The 21,600-nt window shown below is 48.3% G+C and overlaps 1 protein-coding gene across 8 annotated transcripts in view; it reads right to left on the bottom strand.

Moving 5' to 3' along the window:
* Nucleotides 1-21,600, bottom strand: part of PTCH1 (patched 1) — a 74,787-nt gene that overhangs the window by 11,601 nt on the left and 41,586 nt on the right. For all 8 annotated transcript variants that reach the window (XM_023185249.2, XM_023185246.2, XM_023185245.3 and 5 more), the window contains 7 exons: nucleotides 15,176-15,294; nucleotides 14,132-14,534; nucleotides 12,499-12,808; nucleotides 7,180-7,322; nucleotides 4,925-5,108; nucleotides 3,339-3,619; nucleotides 1,682-1,819 (listed from right to left, as the gene is read on the bottom strand). In XM_023185249.2, coding sequence (XP_023041017.2) covers nucleotides 1,682-1,819; nucleotides 3,339-3,619; nucleotides 4,925-5,108; nucleotides 7,180-7,322; nucleotides 12,499-12,808; nucleotides 14,132-14,534; nucleotides 15,176-15,294 — 1,578 coding nt within the window. The remainder of the gene's footprint in view (nucleotides 1-1,681; nucleotides 1,820-3,338; nucleotides 3,620-4,924; nucleotides 5,109-7,179; nucleotides 7,323-12,498; nucleotides 12,809-14,131; nucleotides 14,535-15,175; nucleotides 15,295-21,600) is intronic.

The raw sequence follows: 21,600 nt of genomic DNA, 5'->3' as shown, positions 1-21,600 counted from the left end.
GCCTTATGTCGTAACCAATGGGGTTTTCAGCCATGCTGCCTTATGTCATATTTGGGCCATGAGGCCATAAGGGCCAAGTTGTGATGACCTGTCACACGCTGCTTCTGTGCTACCAAGACAGCAAATGAACGGGAACCCACTGATTTCCTGAAGACATCCATGGAAGAAGAGACTTCTTCACGCCTTATTCCACCATTTTACAAACCTCAAAGGGCAGTAACTGGCAACTCTAAATGCCGTTTCACAGGGAGGATGAGAATATGAAAATGACGTGGACTCGAGGTCCTAGAGTTGAGAGACTGTACTGAGCATTTCCATGGTAGAAATCTGCTCTGGAGACCTGTCTGCCATGCTAGCTTCCAAACAAGGTGGTTTCCATTTGCATCAGAATAAAATAACGTGTGGATTCTTAACTCACAGGCAACTTTATCTCCCTTCTGAAGAACTGTATTAGAATTGGGGTTTCCTACACTCTAGGCTGGCACTCTTCTTTTTTAAAAAATAGTCCCTCCTCCCAGCTCAAAGGAAGAAAATAATTTGAGCAGCCTCGAAATTTAGAGAATACTGTTTCTGTATTATTGGCTTTTTATGATACACTGTAAAAAAATGGGATAACTTCAACAAAGCATTCCTTCCAAAACACAAAAGTTTACAATCTCTCAATTGTATCACAATAGCCCTGGAAAGACTGCAGAAGGCACAAGGCTGCGGCCTGTGTGGAGACATGCATGTGCCATGTACTAAGCCCAAAGGGAACCCACGCTGGAGACTGCAAAAGCGATGGCGGAAGTGACTCGGTCCAAGCTCAGCGCTGGCTTCCTAGCTAGGGTATTTCGCACATCGGTATTTAATAGGTGAAGGCATTTAGTGATCGAATGCCTACTGATAACCCCAAATTCTTAGGCTCTAATCTGCAGATGGAACATGAGTTACACAGTTGTGAGGTTTTGGATAATTCTTTCATAAAAGTATACAACAGATTTATCTCCTGGGCTAAAGATTCCTTCTGAAGTTTAATTACCTCCAACAAAGCATTCACAGGGCAAGGCACAGACAAAGAGAGGGGAAAAAATGTCTGTTGAAAGCAACACTGGTTCTCTTACTTTCTGCTGTCGTGAATGCAGAGGCTGGGAGGTCTGAGGAGCTGGGTGGGCTTAGGGAGAAGAGCCAGTTCCCCGGGGCTGAACAATGGAGCCTCCACTCCTAAGCCCGAGGGTACTTCCTTGGCTGCCAGCTCACCTCGCCCTCAATGATGCCATCCCCAAGCCTGTGAGCGTGGTCTCATTTCACCCCCACTGCTCCTGGTGTGTTTAAACCTCTGTGTGTGCCCACCCACACACTCACCGCATGATCTGCCTTGCGAACAAACGCCACCGTGTCAGGAGTCACGGGGGTGTAATGACAGTCAGCGTCAGGTGAGCACGGCCCTCCCAGGCCCACTCCAACACACCAACCCCGCACTGCCTACGGCTGACAGGGCCCACAGCCATGTACCTTCCGCACCCCTCTCCTCAGCCTCCCTCGAGGGAAAGGCATCCAGAAACCTCACAGGCTCCCCTAGGGGGCCTGTGCCCTGAGGCCTCTTCCCTGCCATGCACAGGGAGAATGCCAAGGTTCCCACTTGGAAACAAACAGAGCCGTTGTTTTTTCACAAAGTTTCTGCTTCAAATGTCTCCCATACCAAAGCAACGTGAACGGTGAACTCCACTCCGATGCCAACAGAAGCGATCAGGATGACCACGGGCACGGCGCTGAGCTTGATTCCGATGAGGCCCATCATGCCAAAGAGCTCGACCGTCATCAGTGCCAGGACCATCACCTGGAGCAGGGCACACAGTGGTCAGTGGGCGGGCAGGTTACCCTCCGGGGCTGCCCACAAGGGAGGCCGCCAGAGGGCTAAGGTGTTCTCGGTTCAGATCAACACAATGGACGGACTGACTTGCTTTAACTCTGGACACCACCTGTACTGGCTAATTCATCTTCCCGCTTTGAAGGGAGACAGCAAAAAACACACAGAACAACTCCACCAGAGCAATCCACGAGGAATCACGCAAGCATGGACGCACCGCTCAGCTACGAATTTCGCCTAGATTACAACAAGATCCATCTCTCCTCCTGCTTGGGTCTCAGCCGTCAGAAACTATCCGTGAACCCATCATTAAGTATTTGGTTGCCTCACTCTCCATTCTAAAGAAAGCGGATGGGACGGGGTGAATAAAAGTTCTTGCAGGTCAAAGTAGTTTTGCTTTTGTGGGCGAACCTGCAGGTTAAGTGAAGATGATCTGGGGGCCAGGGAAGCGGGGAGGGCGTCATCAGCTGACGCGTGTCAGGTTACAGGACCCCTGCACTTTGAAGAGCTGGGGACAGCTGGGGTGGACTGAGCCGATTGTTAAATCCAAGGAAAAGCTTCTTGCCTTTCATCTTCCTTGTAAAAATTTGTGGGGAAATGGAAATGAAATCTGTGAGTTAAGATTTGGGGTTTCCTGGTCCAAAGGGGAGAAGATACAAATAAACAACGAGTTACCCAGATGGAAGAGAAGGAGAAAAACGATCTTTTTTTTCGGGGGGAGGGGGGGGGGCAGCGGGGGGGGGAGGGGAAGGAATGATGAGAGATGGACAACATCAATTGCTAAGTGCCACGAAAACTCTCCCAGACTAAACATTTACCTTTTAACGTACCTGCTGCACAGACTCACGGTGCAGACACAAAATCTGGCCTCTGTTTTTATAATTTTGGCATTTTAAAGGCTACACCATAGTTCACAGAATTTAAACACTGCCACGGTTTTATTGGACTTTACATGAAACTTACGTCAAATCTGAGAGTATTTTGGAGAAGGGATGCCAAAAAACAGGCTCGTAATATTAGTTTATCATTTCCCCCCAGGACTTAACACACACAAAATCATGTTCTCCATATATCACTGTCCTAACATCTCTGATTGTCCCTCCATGTTAAATGTAGAAGAACCTGCTATGTTATTATTAGGCCTGGATGAGGTCACAGAATGACACTTTTCAATTAAAGAAAAAATGAGCTAGGCTTTGAGTGTTTTGATTTAATAAATGCTCAGAGTTGTGATGGAAAGTGTGCTTTAAAAAGTCCCCTATCTTTCCACAAAAATCTTCAAGCTACGGGAGAGAGGACCTAAGAATGAGGCCATTAGAGGTTCCACCTTAACCATGGACCTCACCACCTCCAGTAGAATAAATATATTACGGATGATGCAAGCTATACCCTCCTCCAGAGGCCCAGACATAAACCAAACTTCCCGGCTGCAGAAAGAGCTATGCTGAAAGGAATTTGACTTCCACAAAGCCCCTTATAATACACTCACAATGATCCCGGCCGTCCAGGGGTTCAGAAGGAAGACGGCGCACACGAGGAACGTGCAGGCCAGCACCACGCTGATGAACAGCAGTAGCCAGTGGCGGAGGCCGATGTACTGCTCCCAGAAGAGGAAGGGGTAGCCGTTGGGGTAACTGGACAGCCCCAGGCTCGTATAGTTGCTGCAGATGGTCCTTACTTTTTCAATCGCCTCCACAAAGTCTGAGGTGTCCCGCAAGCCGTTGAGGTAGAAAGGGAACTGGGCATACTCGATGGGCTCTGCTGCCGGGACTGGACAGAGAAGGGCACAGGTTAGGAGCAGCCCAGGGGAGAGGAGCATCGCAGTTTCAATGGAAAGAGAGAAGAACTTTGCATGAAAGCTTACTGACTGCTCTTCTACATGATATAAAGGACAAACAATCCTCATCACAGCCTCCAGGCCTTTACAATCTTCCCATTTGGTTTAAAAATGTTTAACTCTGTGATCTGCGTATTTTTTAACATTCAATTTTAATCTTCCAGCAGTCGTTCTTTCTGAGGGGTCTGAAAACTCCAGGCTTACATTTTGGGAACATTTTTTGTTCTCTTGACACACATGAAAATACCGAGTTCACGCAGTTTGATTCAATCACCTCCAAGAGCAAAATAACTCTGGAGTCCTGCTTTCCTGAGAAAAATGCTTAACTTACCCTTTTGGTGACTGAACAAACTTAAACCTTGTATGCTTCTTTTCTAATGCAATGCTAAGTCTTCAGCAACAGGGGAAGAAATCCTTACACAACAAGCATTTAGTTACTGCCGTTGTGTGTTCCAGACCCTCTGGGGTCATTCAGTTGACTTGCTAAACATGATTTGCCCTATTATAATCTCAACTATAAATTTTCATTAAGACAAGCCTTGGCTGCCTGCCACAGGGCTCTGGGGTTTAGATCCCGGGAAGCACTACTTGCTGAGTCTCCAGCCACGTTTGCAAGGGGACCCGTCTTCTTTCTCACATCCTCCCTGGGCCCGGTATCCAAAGCATACGCTACTAATATCTCCACCAGAAATGCACATGAAATCCACACAGAACCAGCTTTCAAACTCCGGGCTGAGAGGTGAAAGGAAGAGGACACTGTTGTATACAGACTTCTCCGCTCCGGTTTAAACAGCTTTGACAGAGTGCAGGTGCTTGGTGGCTTATAGGAATGACCCGATGTGCCAAAAATCCCTTCAACACCAGAGTTGACAAAGTGAAGATAAACATATAATCCTCAGCGATAAAACTCTGCAATAGTAAAATAACACTCAACCTGGAGGCGCCCCCGGTGTTCACAGGGAACAGCTGGCATGCGAGAGCAATGCCTAATGAGCGTCCTAGCATCGAAGCTACGCACGGAGACGAGACGCTTATTTCCCAACGTGACACAGTGTGGGGTTGGATCCCATTACACATCCTTGTCTGTCTCCCAGAGTTTTAAACGAGAAGAAATTGATTGTTCTGTTTACACTTTTGAACCCTGGGTAGCGTCAACGGACGAAGGCTGTTGCTGAGTTTGGAGAACCAGGGAAGGCACCTCTGTCAGCTCCCAGCGCCCCTGATAAAACACTACTTACTTCTCAGCCTTGTTTCAGGCATGTAGTCGGCTTTGTCGTGGACCCATTCCGGGCGGTGCGGCCGGATGTTGGCCTGGGAGGCAGCATACGCGACAGGGTCATTGCTGACCCAAGCCGTCAGGTAGATGTAGAAAGCGCTGGGATTAATGATGCCATCTGCATCCACCAGACGCTGTTTAGTCAACTACAAAAACGGGAAGAACAGAGGCCTTTGAGAATGGGGTTGGGGTAAACACACTTCTGCCTTGAGAGCACAGAAGCCGAGCTGCGCACCAGCACCACGACAAAGGATAGAACGCCCACTGTTGAAAGTGTCGAAAATCCCATCAGAACACCTTTGATTTCTTTCAATGTGCACTTATCAGAGGATGCAATCACTGGCGTGTTTACAACAAACACAGTTCTGCAGATGGCCCAGGAATTGGCTGAACCAATTAAATCTGAATGCTAAAAGACCGTCTGCAGCCAAGGCAGAGAATGAACAATCTGGAGAAACATATTTATAGGAGGGGAAGGGGGAGAAACCTGGCAAGAGTCCCCATGCACGTCTGTGTGCAGTTAACCTCTGTTGTTAACACTGAAGGAAATGCCACCCAGTAAATGGAGGAAAGCTATAAAAATAAAACAACATCTGTATAAATTTTGCTAACACTAGCCTCCTATGACCTGTGGATTCAAAAAATGCCCAGTGCCAGAAAGTGCAAGGGACGAGTGTGCACCCTCAGCCTCGCAGGGTGATCTTGTTCCCGGAGGTCGTTGGACTCAGCAGGCCGCGTCGTCTGCGTGGCCAAATGTGCTCCCTCTGCAGGAGGGCTGGTGGGCTTCGCTGAGGTGGGGAGCTCTGTGGGACTCGGTATGTGTATGTATGTTTTATATACATAGAAAAATTCTGTTTCCTGTTTATTTTAGATTCAGGCCTCGTTCCTCACTTTGGGTCTTTTTAAAACAAAATGAAAAACAGCAGTGACAGCAGCTCCCAGAGAAGGAGTGAAGGAAAAAGGAGCAGGGAGAGAGCGAGGGAACTGGATTTCGGGAATCTGGATTCAATTAATCCACAGGGTATGTAACAACTGTACGTCCTCAACACATCCCTGGAATCACACAGCGCAGCCCGTGGCCTCTGTGCACGAGGCACGCCTTTCTCCCTCCCGGGAGGAGATGATATCCGGGGGCCCGGCCCAATCCCGTTCGTCCCACAGAGTCCCTGGTCCCTCGCCCAGCCTCGCTGCCTGGGCACCTCCCTGGTGTCTCTGAGGCAGACTCCTCTGCCCGCATCCTTGGGAAACGTGATGGTCTGCTGCCTGCTGCTGTGAGCTCGGAGTTTCACACTCCCGAACAACTCTGAACAATGTACTTTGTAAATCTGTCACCTTGAACGCCAGCAAAAAAGGGGAGACGATAAACAGAGCTGCTGAGAAGATCATTAGTATGACGGTTTTCTGCCTGAAGGTGAAGCAAGCAAGCTACAAAGAGTGGAGGGAAGAGGCTCTGAGGAAGTTGAAGCACCCTAGCCCGGGCCCCGTGCAACGGGAAGAGTCCAACACACTCCTGAACACACTTGCGGAACCAAAAGGGGTATGCTGGGAACCAACCGGCAGCAAGAAGATGCAGACACAGGTGGAGAATATGATTCCCAAACAGACACAGTTAGTACTGCAGGAGTGAGCAGAATGGCGTGGCCACTCCGACTCCAAGGGTGCACGTTTCTGTTTGCTTCACTCATCACAGAGCGATCTGTCTACTCCTGGGGCCAGGGCCACCCAGAGATCTCAAATGTAACAAACCCTCCTATCGTGCTATCACCTCTCCAATCTCCTAACCCACCCACCCACCCCAAATTCTGCTCATCCAAATGACCGCTACCCAAGAAACCCATCTTTCCAAGCTTGAATACCGTGAAGACCAACATGGTACCGAGTCCTAGAGCTGAAAGAATCACATGCTGCTGCGTTTCCAACATTGGAAAGAGCCTGCACTCTCTCGGCTGCACTTCATTCTGACCATCGCTCTGGCGGTAGGAACACGCCAGTCCCATTTGACAGATGAGGAAAGCGAGGCGCACTGGCTGGCCTGAGGTCACACAATTAGCTGGTGGGAGGAGGTGAAGGAGAGTGACCCAGTATTCCTTCTACCAGCTCCCAATGCCTCAGGTCTCCAGAGAGCACAGGGTGGGGTCACACGCTGTGAAGCGGCCTCCACCAGGGCAGCGGCCCCGCAGCCCCGGACGCGCCCTCAGTGCGCAGCAGCGGCAGTACCTGGCTGATGTCGATGGGCTTATCGCGGCTGCCGGTTTGCACCAGGAGTTTGTAGGCAAGGACTCCATCGTCTGATCCGTTCTTGTAATTGTTTGGCATGATTTTCCCGGTTTCCCAGTCACTGTCAAATGCATCCTGAAGTCCTAGAAATGGCAAATGATTGTAACACATTACAACTCGCAGCCAGAAGGACTCTGGTCCTAACGGGGTGGGCTGAGGAGACTGAGCAGGGCAGGGGGCTCTCAGACGTCCATCAGAAACACGCCGTCTGTGTTCCACATCCACTTTGACTGAAAGCACTGGACTTTCATGAGTGAACTGCAGCTGCTGCCAGCCACTGCTGAAAAGGGGGAAGGAGATGATCTGTTTCTGTGAAACAAATACTCATATTTTATCTTAAGAAAAACCGCTCTCCTCCTTTCGCCCCATGACAATTACAAAAGAAGGCAAGAGTGCGGCGGAGACACCCACCAGGGTCATTCACCGTTTCGTGCCACTTGGGGTGCTAAGTCATGGGTTCTTCAACACACCCAGAAATCCCACGTGGAGGGGAAAAGCATACTCAAACTCCCAACTTCAAACAGCAGCTCAGCTGCTTCTGGAGCCCAGGGTGAGCGAACACGATTCTGTCAATTTGTTCCATCTGTTCGACTTGTGGAGCTAACACAAGCTGTGGGATCCGCTGCCAGGTTGTGTAAAGATCACAGCCAACACCTATTCACTCTCGACTGCTCTCTTCCTCTCTGCCACCCTTCCTCAGGAGAGGCGGTGGAGGAGAAGGAAGGGAAGGCACTCATGTGCGTGCAGGGAAATACCTCACAGGGTAAATTTGGATCCGATTGAGAACAGGAAGCCACAGGCCAATACAAGGAGGCTCTGTGAGAACAGATGACAAACCACAAACCGGGGAGGGGGAGGAAAGAGCTTTCTGGGCCTGGGGGATGGGCGAGCCCGCCAGTCCACCACACACAGCTGCGCTTGGCCTCGGTAATCAAAACCATCATTACAGACCTGACGGTTTGGCTGCAGCTGTAAAGAGATAAGCGTGTTGGAAGAGAAAACAGGGCCCCGGTGACCCGGCCTTAGGGTCTGAGCGCCGGCTGGTGCGCACACTCTCCGGGACGCCCCCACCCCTCACCCACCCCTGCCCCTCCCAGCCACCTCCCAAGTAGAACTCCCAACCCCAGCAGCTCAGGAAACCACAGCTTTTGAACAAGCTGTACATGTATGGGTTGGACACGGCTAGCAAGAAGGGAGAAGGGTTTATTTCATTTCAGGACATGCCTTGGATGACTTCAAAGGCTTCAAAAAAAAATCTGGTTGCGTTAGTGCTCAGAATGGTTAAGCTCTTGGGGTCTGAAGTGGGGGGAGGGCGGGGGAGCACAGGCCCCCTTCTGTCTCTCTGAGAAGTGAAATTCTCCTTCCGACACTACTGGCTAGAGGAACAATTTGGGGATGACAGTAGGCTTGGTGGTGAAGGGAGGCCGTGTCGGGGTGAGCGTGGAGGGGAGACGGGATGGGAGACGACGGGGTGGGCCGCGTACCTCCCAGACACACGGGTTTTCACAGGGAGGCACGCACACACACGGCACCCAGCAGATGTTATTACTGAAAGCCCTTTCTTCCTGTTTTTGAAAAAAAATGAACAGGAGAAGAAAAATTACTGCTCCTCCTTTCCCCTCACCTCAAAAAGGGAGACCTCATCTGTTTTCCTCGCCGTCACAGTTTTCATGACGTCACGGCGTGTCCTGGGCTTTAAGCCCCTCTCCCTTAACCGGCTAATCCTGAAGACAGGCTCACGCTTGGTGAGTGTGGGGCAGCGCTGGGCATCACAGCAACCAAGGGACAGCCCCGTTACAGTTAGTCACTCCGGCTTCACACGTGGAGGAACTGAGGCTTGGAGAGGGGAGCCTGGAGAAGGCCACCCAGCAGGGGGGTGTTGGACGGAGCTCAAACCCAGGCAGCCAGTCAGCAGAGGCAGATGGAGCCACTCACTGGCCTACAGTGCCGGGACACACCGTGGTACCCAAAGATGTGTCAAAGGCAGGAGTAAGACAAGCAGATTCAACTCCAGCATCAACAACATCTGGTGGCAAACAGGGTCCCCAAAATCTGAGGGCGGTTTTACAATATTCAGACACAAAGACTTCTGGGACACCCGAGGGTGAAACAAAGGAAGAAAGAACCTATTTGGGGAAGTCGGCCTTGTTGGAAACTGGATTCAACTCAGAATCCACACTGCTGGTCCCTTAGGTGCCATTTACTCTACTGGGGATTCAAAGATGAATATGAAACCGTGATCGACTTTATGGAACAGCTAAGTTCTTTCCCCATTACTACAGTATTTTCTGACGAATCACCAGAAAGCTCAAGTAACAATGGGCTGGCCTAAGCACACGTACAAGGTCCGACCCTGGACACAAGACAAGGGATAAGGTTGGGTTTCCACTGCCCCTTAGCCAGTGCTTCATATTCCAACGCACACACACTCTAGAAAACTGTGACATTTTACTTATTTTACAGCAAATCTTAACATGTCAGCTAGAAGTTCTCCCGTTATGAATACCTTGTGCCAGTCATTATTTTCTAGTGTAAAGTTCTGGCCTAAAGGAATAACCCCGATTGCCCATTTTCCTTCAGCTATGGAACCCCAGAAGTAAAATGTTAATCACAATTTTGTTTGCATAATCCAGCGTGAAATAAAAAGGAACACATTTGCACATGATTCGAGGCATGGTTTTGATCTGACTCCGCCTTGTTTGCACGTATGTTTTAAGATGTGACATGTGGGATAGTTTTGAAATTAACCATTATATAGTTTTAGGAGTAAAACAAATCAAAGATAAACTTTTGGAATGTTGATAAAGACCAATGAGATAACATGGTTTTAATGGGAATTCCATTAAAAACCAATGAGGCTCCCACCATTTGAAAACCACATAAAAATGTCAGCAAGGAAAGCTGACTCAAGGCTAATTGTTTCCTTGGAGAAAATGTTCAAAGACCACATCAACCACTCAACGGGCCTGAAAAACGTGTAGGCAGCAAAGGGCTCCAGTGTCTGGTCATTCTGTTGAGTGCTCTAGTGGACCTTGTAAGAGTCAGTCATGGAGTCCCAGGGCTGCCTGTGATCCTGATTGCTTAGCACCAATGTCAATCATGCTGCCTGAGATCCTGATTGCTTAGCACCAATGTCAATCATGCTGCCTGCGATCCTGATTGCTTAGCACCAATGGATCTCACTTGGTCTAGGTGTATGCCGTTCACATACCAATCAAAACATGATTCCAATGCACCCTAAAAAAGAAATCTCAAGTCCAGCTGCTTTACATCTATAAAGGAAGAAACGTATAGAGATGATCTACAATGCTCTATAAAAAGGTTAACCCCCTGCACGGCCTTAAGACAATCCCCCTTTACCCTCTTCCCAATCCTTGCCTAGCATGCCACACTCCAGAGCAGTGGCCAAAGACACTGAAATATACTCTACAATAACCCTCCTCTGCACAGAGACTGGCAGAGCAGAGCAGATCTCTTTGTTATCTGTGGCAAGTTATTTGCATGTCTTTGGTCAATGCAGGGAAAATGAAAAGCAGGGACTCTCTCCATTGTCTCTCTTTTAACTCATTATCCCGAAAACCATTGCTTTCTAAACTAAATACGAAAAATAAAGCTTGGAATAAATTCACGTTTGTCTCAGGAGGCTGTTAATAAATAATAATCATGGCATGTTCTCTTTACCTTCCTCCAAAAGGAAAGTCAAACCGGGTATACATGTAGGCACAAAGTTCTGGTAAACACAAGTCAAGGCCAGAAGCCAGCTGATTGGAACTATTCCCCATCAAACTCAAGCTGTTGACCATTTCCTGCAAACTCTCAGGGAAACTGGCTGCCGAGTCTTTACATACAAGTGTATTGACTTCAGACCAAAAAAGGCACTTACATCTGTGTTTAAACAAGCCTAATTAAGTGGGAAATTAAGACAATCATTTGGATAATCTAAGCCAAAAAATGTTGGGGGCCATAATGATTTGGTACTCCAGTAAAAGCGTTTTTGCTTGAATTGGGTGGATAATTATCCTGATTCTCTACTTGGCTTTGCATGTGTCAACGCAGAATAAATGAACAGATGTTCTTGGAATCACTGCATGCAGTTGGTCAGGAGAAAATTTAGACTTTTTTTTCCCTCCAGCTGATGAATATTTCCTAGAAACATTTCTAAGAGCGAAGAAACCAATAAAGGCACTTTATTATTTATTTATTTTTTGAGATGGAGTCTTGCTCTTGTCGTCCAGGCTGGAGTGCAGTGGTGCAATCTCGGCTCACTGCAACCTCCACCTCCCAGGTTCAAGTGATTCTCCTGCCTCAGTCTCCTGAGTAGCTGGTATTACAGGCACCCAGCACCACGCCCAGCTAATTTTTGTATTTTTAGTAGAGATGGGGTTTCACCATGTTGGCCACACTGGTCTTGAACTCCTGACCTCAGGTGATCTGCCCACCTTGGCATCCCAAAGTGCTGGGATTTACAGGTGTGAGCCACCGCACCCCACGAAGAAAGGCATTTTAAAGCAGAATTTGATTATTTATAAAATAATGTGAAATGTGATTAAGCATTTATAACTTTACTTCATGCACCAAATCAAGAAATGGTCAAAATGAACCCAACCGTAAACTATGGAGCCTGGGTAACAGTGTGCAGGTTCATCAGCTGTTAACGAACACACCCCTCTGCTGTGGGACGTTTATAGTGGGGGGCTGTGCATGGGTGAGGAAGGGGGACATGGGCCATCTCGGCACCTTCTGCTCAATTTTCCTGGAAACCTGAAACTGCTCTAAAAACAAAGTCAATTAGAAATAGACAAATAACTTTTTAAAGGATGGTCAAAATATGGAGTGTAAGACTATGTCCACTGCTTATCTAGCGTCTGCTGGTGCAGTAAGCTATAATTTGGCAATCAGTCTGGTAATCCCAGGCACACTTTGATTTCATGTGGTCACCAAACTAGTCAGCATCTATCTAAGAGGAAAGCACCAGAAGCCTTGGCTCCACGTGTTACGTGCTCCCCTTTTCCTAACGTGCATCTGTACCTTCCCACAGAAGCTCGTCTGAATTATCTGCATCATTTTACAGGGAAAAGCCAGAGCTGGGAGGCGGCTGCAGAAACAGTCCAGGTAAGACTCTTGAGCAACTCTTATAAGCCCATGAAACATGTCAGTGTTACATCCTGATCTAACACTTTCATAATCAGGACAAAGGAACCTGTTGAAGCTGAACACGCAAAAGACCAAAAGGACGAAAGCCCTCCCACGGCGTCTTACCTTGAAGCCAGTCTCTGAAGTAGTGCAGCCACATTTTGGGAAGCTGTTTGTTTTCTTCCAACATGACATACTTCACGTTACTGAAACTCCTGTGAAGGTCGTAAAGTAAGTGCTGGATATTCGGGTAGTCTGCTTTCTGGGTGACTATATACATGTTGTAGAAAGAAAAGTATTTGAACTGTGCAGCAATAAAGTCATATTCTCTGGTTTCCCGAGGTACAATGTCCGTAAGGTCCAGCCCGTCTCTCACTCGGGTAGTCCCATAAAGGCTGACCCCCAGCAAGCCCAGAAAAAGGAAGATCACCACTACCTGGAACAGAAGAGGTACAAGGTCAGACAGATCCCAGGGAGCACCACTGACTCTGCCTGGACAGAAAGAAGCTGTCTAGTTAATACCTTGTTTTCACCACCACACTTGACCTGATTTAGCTTGTAGGAGTTGTTCTCCCATAGGAAAAAAGATAAAATCATAGTAATCGCATTTTTGTTATTCATATATATATATATTTTTTTTTGGTGAGACAGAGTCTTGTGTTGCCCAGGCTAGAATGCAGTGGTGCCATCTCTGCTCACTGTAACTTCCACCTCCCAGGTTCAAGCAATTCTCATGCCTCGGCCTCCTGAGTAGCTGGGATTACAAGTGTGCACCACCACGCCTGGCTATTTGTTTTGTGTTTTTAGTAGAGATGCGGATTCACCATGTTGGCCAGGCTGGTCTTGAACTCCTGATCTCATGTGATCCACCTGCCTCGGCCTCCCAAAGCGCTGGGACTGCAGGCATGAGCCACTACGCCCAGCCTTGTTTTGTTATTTATCTGAGTTGGGATCTCACTCTGTTTCCCAGGATGGAGTGCAGTGGTATGATCAGGGCTCACTGTTGCCTCCAACTCCTGGGCTCAAGTGATCCTCCTGTCTCAGCTGCCCAAGTAGCCAGGACCACAGGTACACAGCACCATGCCTTTTTTTTCCTCTCTCTCTTTTGAGACGGGGTCTCACTCTCTCACCCAGGCTGGAATGAAGTGGCGCCATCACGGTTCACTGTAGCCCTGATTCCCCGGGCTCAGTGATCTTCCCACCTCAGCCTCCTAAGCAGCTGGGACTATAGGCAGAGCACCACGCCCTGGCAATTTTTTGTAGAGATGGAGTTTCACCACGTTGCCTAGGCTGGTCTCCAACTCCTGGGTTCAAGCAACCCGCTGGCCTTGGCCTCCCAGAATGCTGGGATTACGGGCGTGAGCCACACCTGTCCCTGGCTAATTTTTAAAATATTTTGTAGAGACAGGGTCGTCCTTTGTTGCCCAAGGCTGTTCTCGAACTCCCGGCTCAAGCCATCCTCCCACCTCAGCCTCCCAAAGTGCTGGGATAACAGGCATGAGCCACTGCACCTGGCAATAATCACATTTTTAAACAACCTCATAAAAAGACTCGCTGCATGGAGGTTCACTCCCATGAAGATAACCTCATTAAAATGGCCCTATGCTCTAAAAGCGTTGACTTCTGGAGAACTGAAATATATCATACTTATATGAATTTTTTTTAAGGAAAAAGAAGAAAAGTAAAAGCAATCTGATGAGCTCCAAAGGTTCTGTTATTTTTTTGAAGACAGGAAGAGTCTTAAGTTGTGGCAGATTACCTTGGCTTTTGGTTTCAAGAGGAAAGGAGCATAGTGCTTCTCAGCAAAAGATGAGAGCGTCCACTTGGTACAGGGGGGCTCCAGGCAGTGGAGGCTGGAGTCGGAGAACTGGGAGAGCAGGTCCCTTGTGGAGCTGGTGCTCTCCGGACTCTGGCAGCTGAGGGTGTCCTGTGTCACGGTGACGGGCTGCACGGAGATCTCGGAGCGCGGCTCGGCGGTGGTGTAGTACACGTGTGTGTGGGGGTCGTACTCCGTGCGGAGCTGGACAGTGGACTGCATGGTAATCTGCGTTTCATGGGCAAAGCTGTGGCTGCTGTAGGGGGGTGGGGGGCTGTAGCGGGTATTGTCGCGCGTGTCGGTGTAGGCCTGAGGTTCAACCTGAATCACTCTGCTGACGCAGGGGCTGAAAGGAGGGAAGCACGTTGCAATGTTACGCTTAAAGAGGGAAACGCTGCTTTCATTCTGCCATTTTCACTGTGTACGGGGAAGCTATTTTACACAGCCCTGACTTAGGAAGAGAAACGTTACACTGCTGAACTCCAGAAACATCGCCTGGCTGATAACATCATTGCCTGGTGAACTAGATAAAAGTCAGTCTGAGGAGGCCACATGGGGAACTGATCCTAAATTTGGCTTCCAAAAGCAAGTTCCATCACGACGAATCCTTCAAAGCATAATTCCAAACAAAATCAAACCACCACCAAAGGACTACACATCTTCTAGATGGGCGGTTTTCAATCTTGTTCTGCTCTAATTCAGAGATATGAAACACTCCCACAATTGGCAACATCAGTTCATGATGGGAAAAGGGGTCATCGGTACCAGCATCCCGAGGGCTGTGAGACTGTTCAGCTGGGGCAGGGGAGAAGGAAGCCTGGGGACTCTGATGCCCCCCTAGGGAAGCAGCCTCTCTCCAATCTCTCCCCTGTATCCTCCATGCCAGCACAAACCCCGTTACCCACATTCCTGTCTAAGTCCACAGGCTGAAAGAGTTCTGCACAATTCTGCACCCAATCAAAAGGCCACAGCGGTCTGAAAACGTACCTTGTAAAACAGCAGAAAATATCCAGTCTCCTGTCCTCACGTCGATATAAATCCATGCTGAGAATGGCAGGAAAAATGAGCAGAACCATGGCAAAATTGAACACCACTACTACCGCTGCCTGGGAACAGGAAAGAAATTCAGGTCACCAATACGCCTCTGCCCAATCAGAGGTCACCAGTACGCCTCCGCCCAATCAGAGGTCACCAGTACCCCTCCGCCCAGAGGTCACCAGTACCCCTCCACCCAATCAGAGGTCACCAATACGCCTCTGCCCAATCAGAGGTCACCAATACCCCTCCGCCCAGAGGTCACCAATACGCCTCTGCCCAATCAGAGGTCACTAATACCTCCCCACCCCCCCCCAAAGGGCACCAATACGCCTCCGCCCAATCAGAAGTCACCAATGCGCCTCCTCCCAGAGGTCACCAATACCCCTCCGCCCAATCAGAGGTCATCAATACACCTCCGCCCAATCAGAGGACTGCTTAGAAAATAAAGACGCTTTTAAACAGTATTTTTCTTTCCCTTTCCTCTTGACGTGTTTGAACCTATGACAGATGTTAAGAGTTTCTTTTGCTACATCAAGAGCCGATGTGACAGGAATAGACTATTTCTGGACCTATCTCTAATAATTCCATAAACCGGTAAGGCACACACCTGGGCACTAAACGACTAACGTGTGTAGTAACCTGACCAAACCGAATCCACAAAGGCAGAACAGAGAGCACGCTCGAGACAGAATGTAAAACGGACAGAAGCGTTTCCCTTCCAGAATGCTTCCAAGAGGTCACGCGACCCTGATTTTACAGTTAAACACTTTTCTATAAAGTGGATCGAGTTCATCAAAATGTCCCCCTTTAAAACATGAAATACAATTTCGCACGTGTCCCCTGAGGTTTTCATAGGCAAATTCCAAATAGCCTCTGGAGTAGCCAGTGGGGTGTGAGAGCAAGAAACAAAAGGCCAAGGAGAGTTAAGCAGAAAGAAATTCCTGTGTGTGATTATAGTAGGCAGAATAAGTAAGTACAGATTCAAAAGTCACTCTATAACCTAGAATAAACACAGGGCTAGATTCTGCAGTGTGTTGGCAAATCTCCTGCTGACCTAGTAAAAATTACAAAATTGGGCTGTTAATAGAGGAAGCCAACAGAGGCCAGTGGAAAGTCCACCCAGCTCGGAAGGGCATGGCAGAGGGGGCACCACAGAGAAATGCACTGGTGATGCTGAGGAGCCAGGAAATTGACACACATGGCTTTGAAAATAAAAAACGAAGCCAGGTACGGTGGCTCACGCCTGTAATCCCAGCACTTTCAGAGGCCAAGGCGGGTGGATCATGAGGTCAGGAGATTGAGACGATCCTGGCTAACATGGTGAAACCCCATCTCTACTAAAAACACACACACAAATTAGCTGAGCGTGGTGGCGGCGCCTGTAGTCCCACCTACTTGGGAGGCTGAGGCAGGAGAATTGCTTGTACCACTGCTCTCCAGCCTGGGTGACAGAGCGAGACTCTGTCTCAAAGAAAAAAAAAAAGAGAGAAAATAAAAAATGAGGCTTCTCAAAGAACTGCTTAGTTCACAAACCTCAAATTGATAAACGTCCTAGGGTGAGGAAAGAAAACCTGGCTATAACTGGCACCTAACACAATCGAGGGAGAACTCCCACAAAGGGCTTTGGATGGGAATTGTGAGTTTATTCTCAAGGTAAACCAGCAAGCCTGACTTCTGGAGAGATGTCTTCTAATAATTAATTCCATCAAGTGTCTTCTTCTAAAAACGACCTAACCCCTTTCTTCTTGGTCTAGCTTGAAAATCCTTTATCAATTGAAAAATATGAAGCATGTTAGCTTACCACTCTCATGTATATAAGACCTGTCTGATAGGCCTACACAAATAAGCTCATCACCACTGTGACAAGAGAATTCACCTGAGAGAGAGATCTTTTAAAAAGTCCAGTACTGTGCTGGGTGCTGAAGACACAAAGATAAGAAAAATCCTACTCTAAATTCTCACAGAGTAAGACCTATACGCAAATGACAACCCCAAATGATGGATGGCGTCATAAAGGCAGGTGCCAGGCTGCAGAACAGCTCAGTGGGGTGTAGGGGTGATCAGTCAAGGCAGGCTTTCTGGGAGAGGCTTCAGCAGGGTTTAGAAGATGATAAAGAGGGCCGGGCGCGGCGGCTCACGCCTGTAATCCCAGCACTTTGGGAGGTCAAGGCAGGAGGATAACTTGAGGTTGGAGTTCGAGACCAGCCTGACCAACATGGAGAAACCCCCATCTCTACTAAAAATACAAAGTTAGCCAGGCATGGTGGCGGGTGCCTAAAATCCCAGCTACTCGGGCGGCTGAGGCAGAAGAATTGCTTGAACCCAGGAGGTAGAGGTTGTGGTGAGCTGAGATTGCACCACTGCACTCCAGCCTGGGCAACAAGAGTGAGGCTCCACCTCAAAAAAATAAAAAATAAAAAATAAAAATAAAAAAAAGAAAAAGAAAAGAAAGAAAAGAAAAAGAGGTCAGTCAGGAGCAGGGGAATGGTAGTGCTCCCTGTGAAGAAAACACAGACTGTGCAAGAGGAGACACCTGGCTCAAGCACCTCAGTACTGCTGGGGTTTGAAATTCACTTTGGGGAAGAGAAAGGAGAAGCTATGAAGATCAGGTCAATTCATGCCTGATTCACAGCAAGCAGGAGGTGCTCGCTGCTGTTGACAGTATTACCTGGTAATGTCCCCGAAGTGCAGTCAAGTCACCTGCCTGAGGTTATCCAGTAAATCAGATCAAAGCCCCCAGCCCAGCCGAGAACCGGGAGTTTTGTGAGATCTGGTCCCTTACTGAGAGGATGTCTGTGGACGGGGTTAGGATACATGACTGTGAGAGAGCAGGGGATGGCAAGAAGAACAGGTAGGATTCTAATGGAGATTTTCCAGGAGCATGTAATCCTGGGGGCCGAATCCTTTTAGCTTTTACAATCAGTCATGTTTAGAATTGAGGAGTGGAACGTAGAGAAGAGACCCTGGGCATCCCGTTTTGGACAGGTGTTCATGAGGATGAAGAGAGCAGAAGTTTGTGACACAGGGAGCCCCACGGGTGCAGGGATGGGCACCTGCCAGCCACACCCACCACCACAGAGGTTGGGGGGCTTCTTGGCTACCAGGCCTCATCGGTCAGAGAAGCCTGCTGGGCACCTTGCTCCGTGTCCGTGACGGAAATTAAGGGATGAGAGAAGAACCCCAAGCAGCGTCCCGTCTAACTGACTTTCTCATAACCTACTACATGTATGGGGGAGTATTTTCTCAACGCCAGGTTCCCAGATGTACACCAAAATAGTAAAATAACCAGCAAGGGCTGCTCAGAAAGCGAAAAGGGTTGTCGCAAAGGCAAGACAGTGTAAGTAAACCAGAGAAGATGATGGGGGTGATACTGTAACTGTGAATCAATTCTAGTTATTGTGCTCATAGGAAATGCCCCATCCCCTCAAAGCAGCTAAGGCTGGGACACGCGCAGAGGAGGTTCTAGTCCAACCCTCCTAGACCAGATAGAACAACAAGGGGTTCTGTTCTGCGAGTTTTCATTGAAGAATAAACACTACTGGGCTACCAGCAAGCCCTGGTTAATTACAAAGAATTACAGCTGGTGCCAGTGATTCCTGGTGTAGAGGTGGCATTTAGGCAGATAGATAAAGGCTGATGAGGTGTAAGACACTTTCTTTGTGGGAAAAAAATATCTAATTATTCGGTCAGTCTACAAAATTGGAGTTTTATATGGAAAATTCTGAAGGTAATTGCAAGTTTACTATTGGACAGAACCACCTTGAGTCACTCGCTTTTGAAGTTTAATTTGTAGCATCTTGCAAATATAAACACAACTGAACACCCAGAGTCAAACCTGATACTGTTCACCAACAGAAAGAGAAGCTACATAATGGCTAAATTTGAGGGTCAACACATTTAAAACAGAACCAGGGAAAATCTTCTGATGGCCACTGCAAATACCATTGCAAGCTCGCTCTCTTCCTTGCATTTTCTTTCTTTTTTCTGAGACACAGTCTTGCTCTGTCACCCAGGCTGGAGTGCAACGGCACGCTCCTGGCTCACTGCAACCTCCGCCTCCTGGGTTCAAGCAATTCTCCTGCCTCAGCCTCCCAAGTAGCTGGGATTACAGACATGCACCACCACGCCCAGCTAATTTTTTATTTTCAGTAGAGACGGGGTTTCTCCATGTTGGTCAGGGAGGTCTTGAACTCCGACCTCAAGTGATCCGCCTGCCTCGGCCTCCCAAAATGCTGGGATTACAGGTATGAGCCACCGTGCCCAGCAATCTTTTTTTTTTTTTTTTTTTTGACAGAGAATGAACCAGTGTCACGGGGAGGCATTCTTTAATAAGATGAGGACTCTTGGAAACTATAGTTGCAATTTTCTACAGTGATGCTGCCGTGGTTTGAAATAGAAACACAAAAACCAACAGTACTTATTTTCGTCTCTGTAAGGTGCTTACCTTGGGAGAACTTAACGCACTGGATTTTCTACAAGGCTACTCCTCCTAAGGAAACCTCATGTAGCGTTTCAGACCACCACACCATAGGGTGTCGTTAAAGGACAGTCGGCCTCGATGAGCCATCAGTATGTACTGAGAGAGCAGAGGAGAGAATGGGAGAGAAAAGAAGGAAAGAAGGAGTGTGAGCAGATACAGAAAGACAGTGAGCAAAAAGGCAAGCAGAAAAGAAGGGGAGAGGAGAGAGAATGGGGGGACAGGGTCCCACGACTGAAAGACTCTAGAACGGTTTCTCAATACCAGCACCTGCTGCACATGAAATGAGACTGGGGTACCACAGGGTGCTGAGCAGAGCACGCCTGCGCACAAAGGCATTCTACAACTTCAGCTGCGCTGCGAGTCTGGCTCACCTTTCATGCCACTGAGCAATCAGAGAGTTTCCTTGTCCTGTGCTTTGGTTTGAGTGTCAGAAATACAAATAAACCCTGTTTTCTTTTCTTTTTGTGTTTCTTTTGGGGCTGGTGGTTACGGACATTGGCACAGAATCTTTTATCCAACTGTGCCTCATACTAAATACTAAGGATGCCTTGATTCCCAAACCCAGTAGGATCAGTAGTTGCCCAGGCCTCTTGGTATCTAGCGAAATGACATTGAAATACGTGATTGATTGGTTCATCGTATAAGACAAACGTAAAAGAGTAGGAAAGAGCTAAACATATTGACAAAATATAAACAGAAACCAGATGCATGACTGGTCAATTTCTCTTCCTGCTTGCATCTGCAAGAGCTCTTGGTGAGTAGCGTAAAGCTGTGTGAGTGCGCTGGGCATCATAACAGCAGGCTAAAAAGTGACACAGATGTCGTTTCCTTTAAAAACCTGGCCAGCTTGAGAATTATATATCATACACAGAGAAGAAAGGGGAAACGATCAAGGTTTTAAAATTTGAAATTAATTCACAAAACCCCAATAACATCTTGAGATATCAAAACTCCAGGCCACTTTGGGCTCCAGAAGACCATGGCACAAACTGGTGAAGTCTCTGCTTTATCAGCCACAGTAACTAATTTTAGGATTCCTATGCGTTTCAAGCAGCTCAAGGGCAATGTCAGTAATTTACTCCAGGCACAGAAGGACTACAGCTCTATCCCCATCCCAGGGAACTGTCCGTGCTTACAATTCACAGAAGCCGAGTCTCTGATTAGAAAATATCCTGACGGCCTCTGGAGGTGACGGCCTGGTCTGGAAGCTCCGCATGGGAAGTGAGAGGGACTGTGAATCTGCTTGGGCAGCCTGAGAGGGGAGCAGGGGACCAAAAGGAAAGAGAAGAGGGGACAGGAGAGACTGTGGAGGCCAACTTAGGAAAGGGAGGTGGAAAGTGAGGGCCTGCCGAGGAGCACCCTGCAGGAAATTCTCCACGGCAGCCTGGTCAGTCCATGGTCCTGCAGTGCCATCTGACATGCGACCTCAGCTTAATACTGTCTTGGGTTGGGGCTGCTTTGGCAAAAGCAAAAGAAAAGGTGGCCTGTTTGGGATGAGGTGGGCAGCGGGAGAGGGGGTAAGCACAGGTACTGGGAGTGGTGTCTGAAAGCAGGGCATGGCCCAGAAGCTGGCTGCAGCACTGGTGACCCCAGAGGGCAACGCAGAGTAGCCCCGAAAGCCACGTACAAAGGACAGGGCCACTCTATAAGGCAACAGGCATCTGGGCTTCACAGGGATAGAAAGGAAGGAAAAACTCCAGAGGTGCTGAGTTTTTTGGAGGGAGTGTCAGGGTTATAAGCTTAAAGCAGCATCCACATCCACCCAGTTAAACAGAGCCTCAAACATAGGCATTTCTTTTTTTTTTTTTTTTTTGAGACAGAGTCTCGCTCTGTCGCCCAGGCTGGAGTGCAGTGGCCGGATCTCAGCTCACTGCAAGCTCCGCCTCCCGGGTTC

This window comes from Piliocolobus tephrosceles, chromosome 14 (assembly GCF_002776525.5).
Source record: "Piliocolobus tephrosceles isolate RC106 chromosome 14, ASM277652v3, whole genome shotgun sequence".
NCBI classification, from domain to species: Eukaryota; Metazoa; Chordata; class Mammalia; order Primates; family Cercopithecidae; genus Piliocolobus; species Piliocolobus tephrosceles.
The sequence above is the reverse complement of the archived record's forward strand: the minus strand, read 5'-3'. Positions and strand labels throughout refer to the sequence as shown.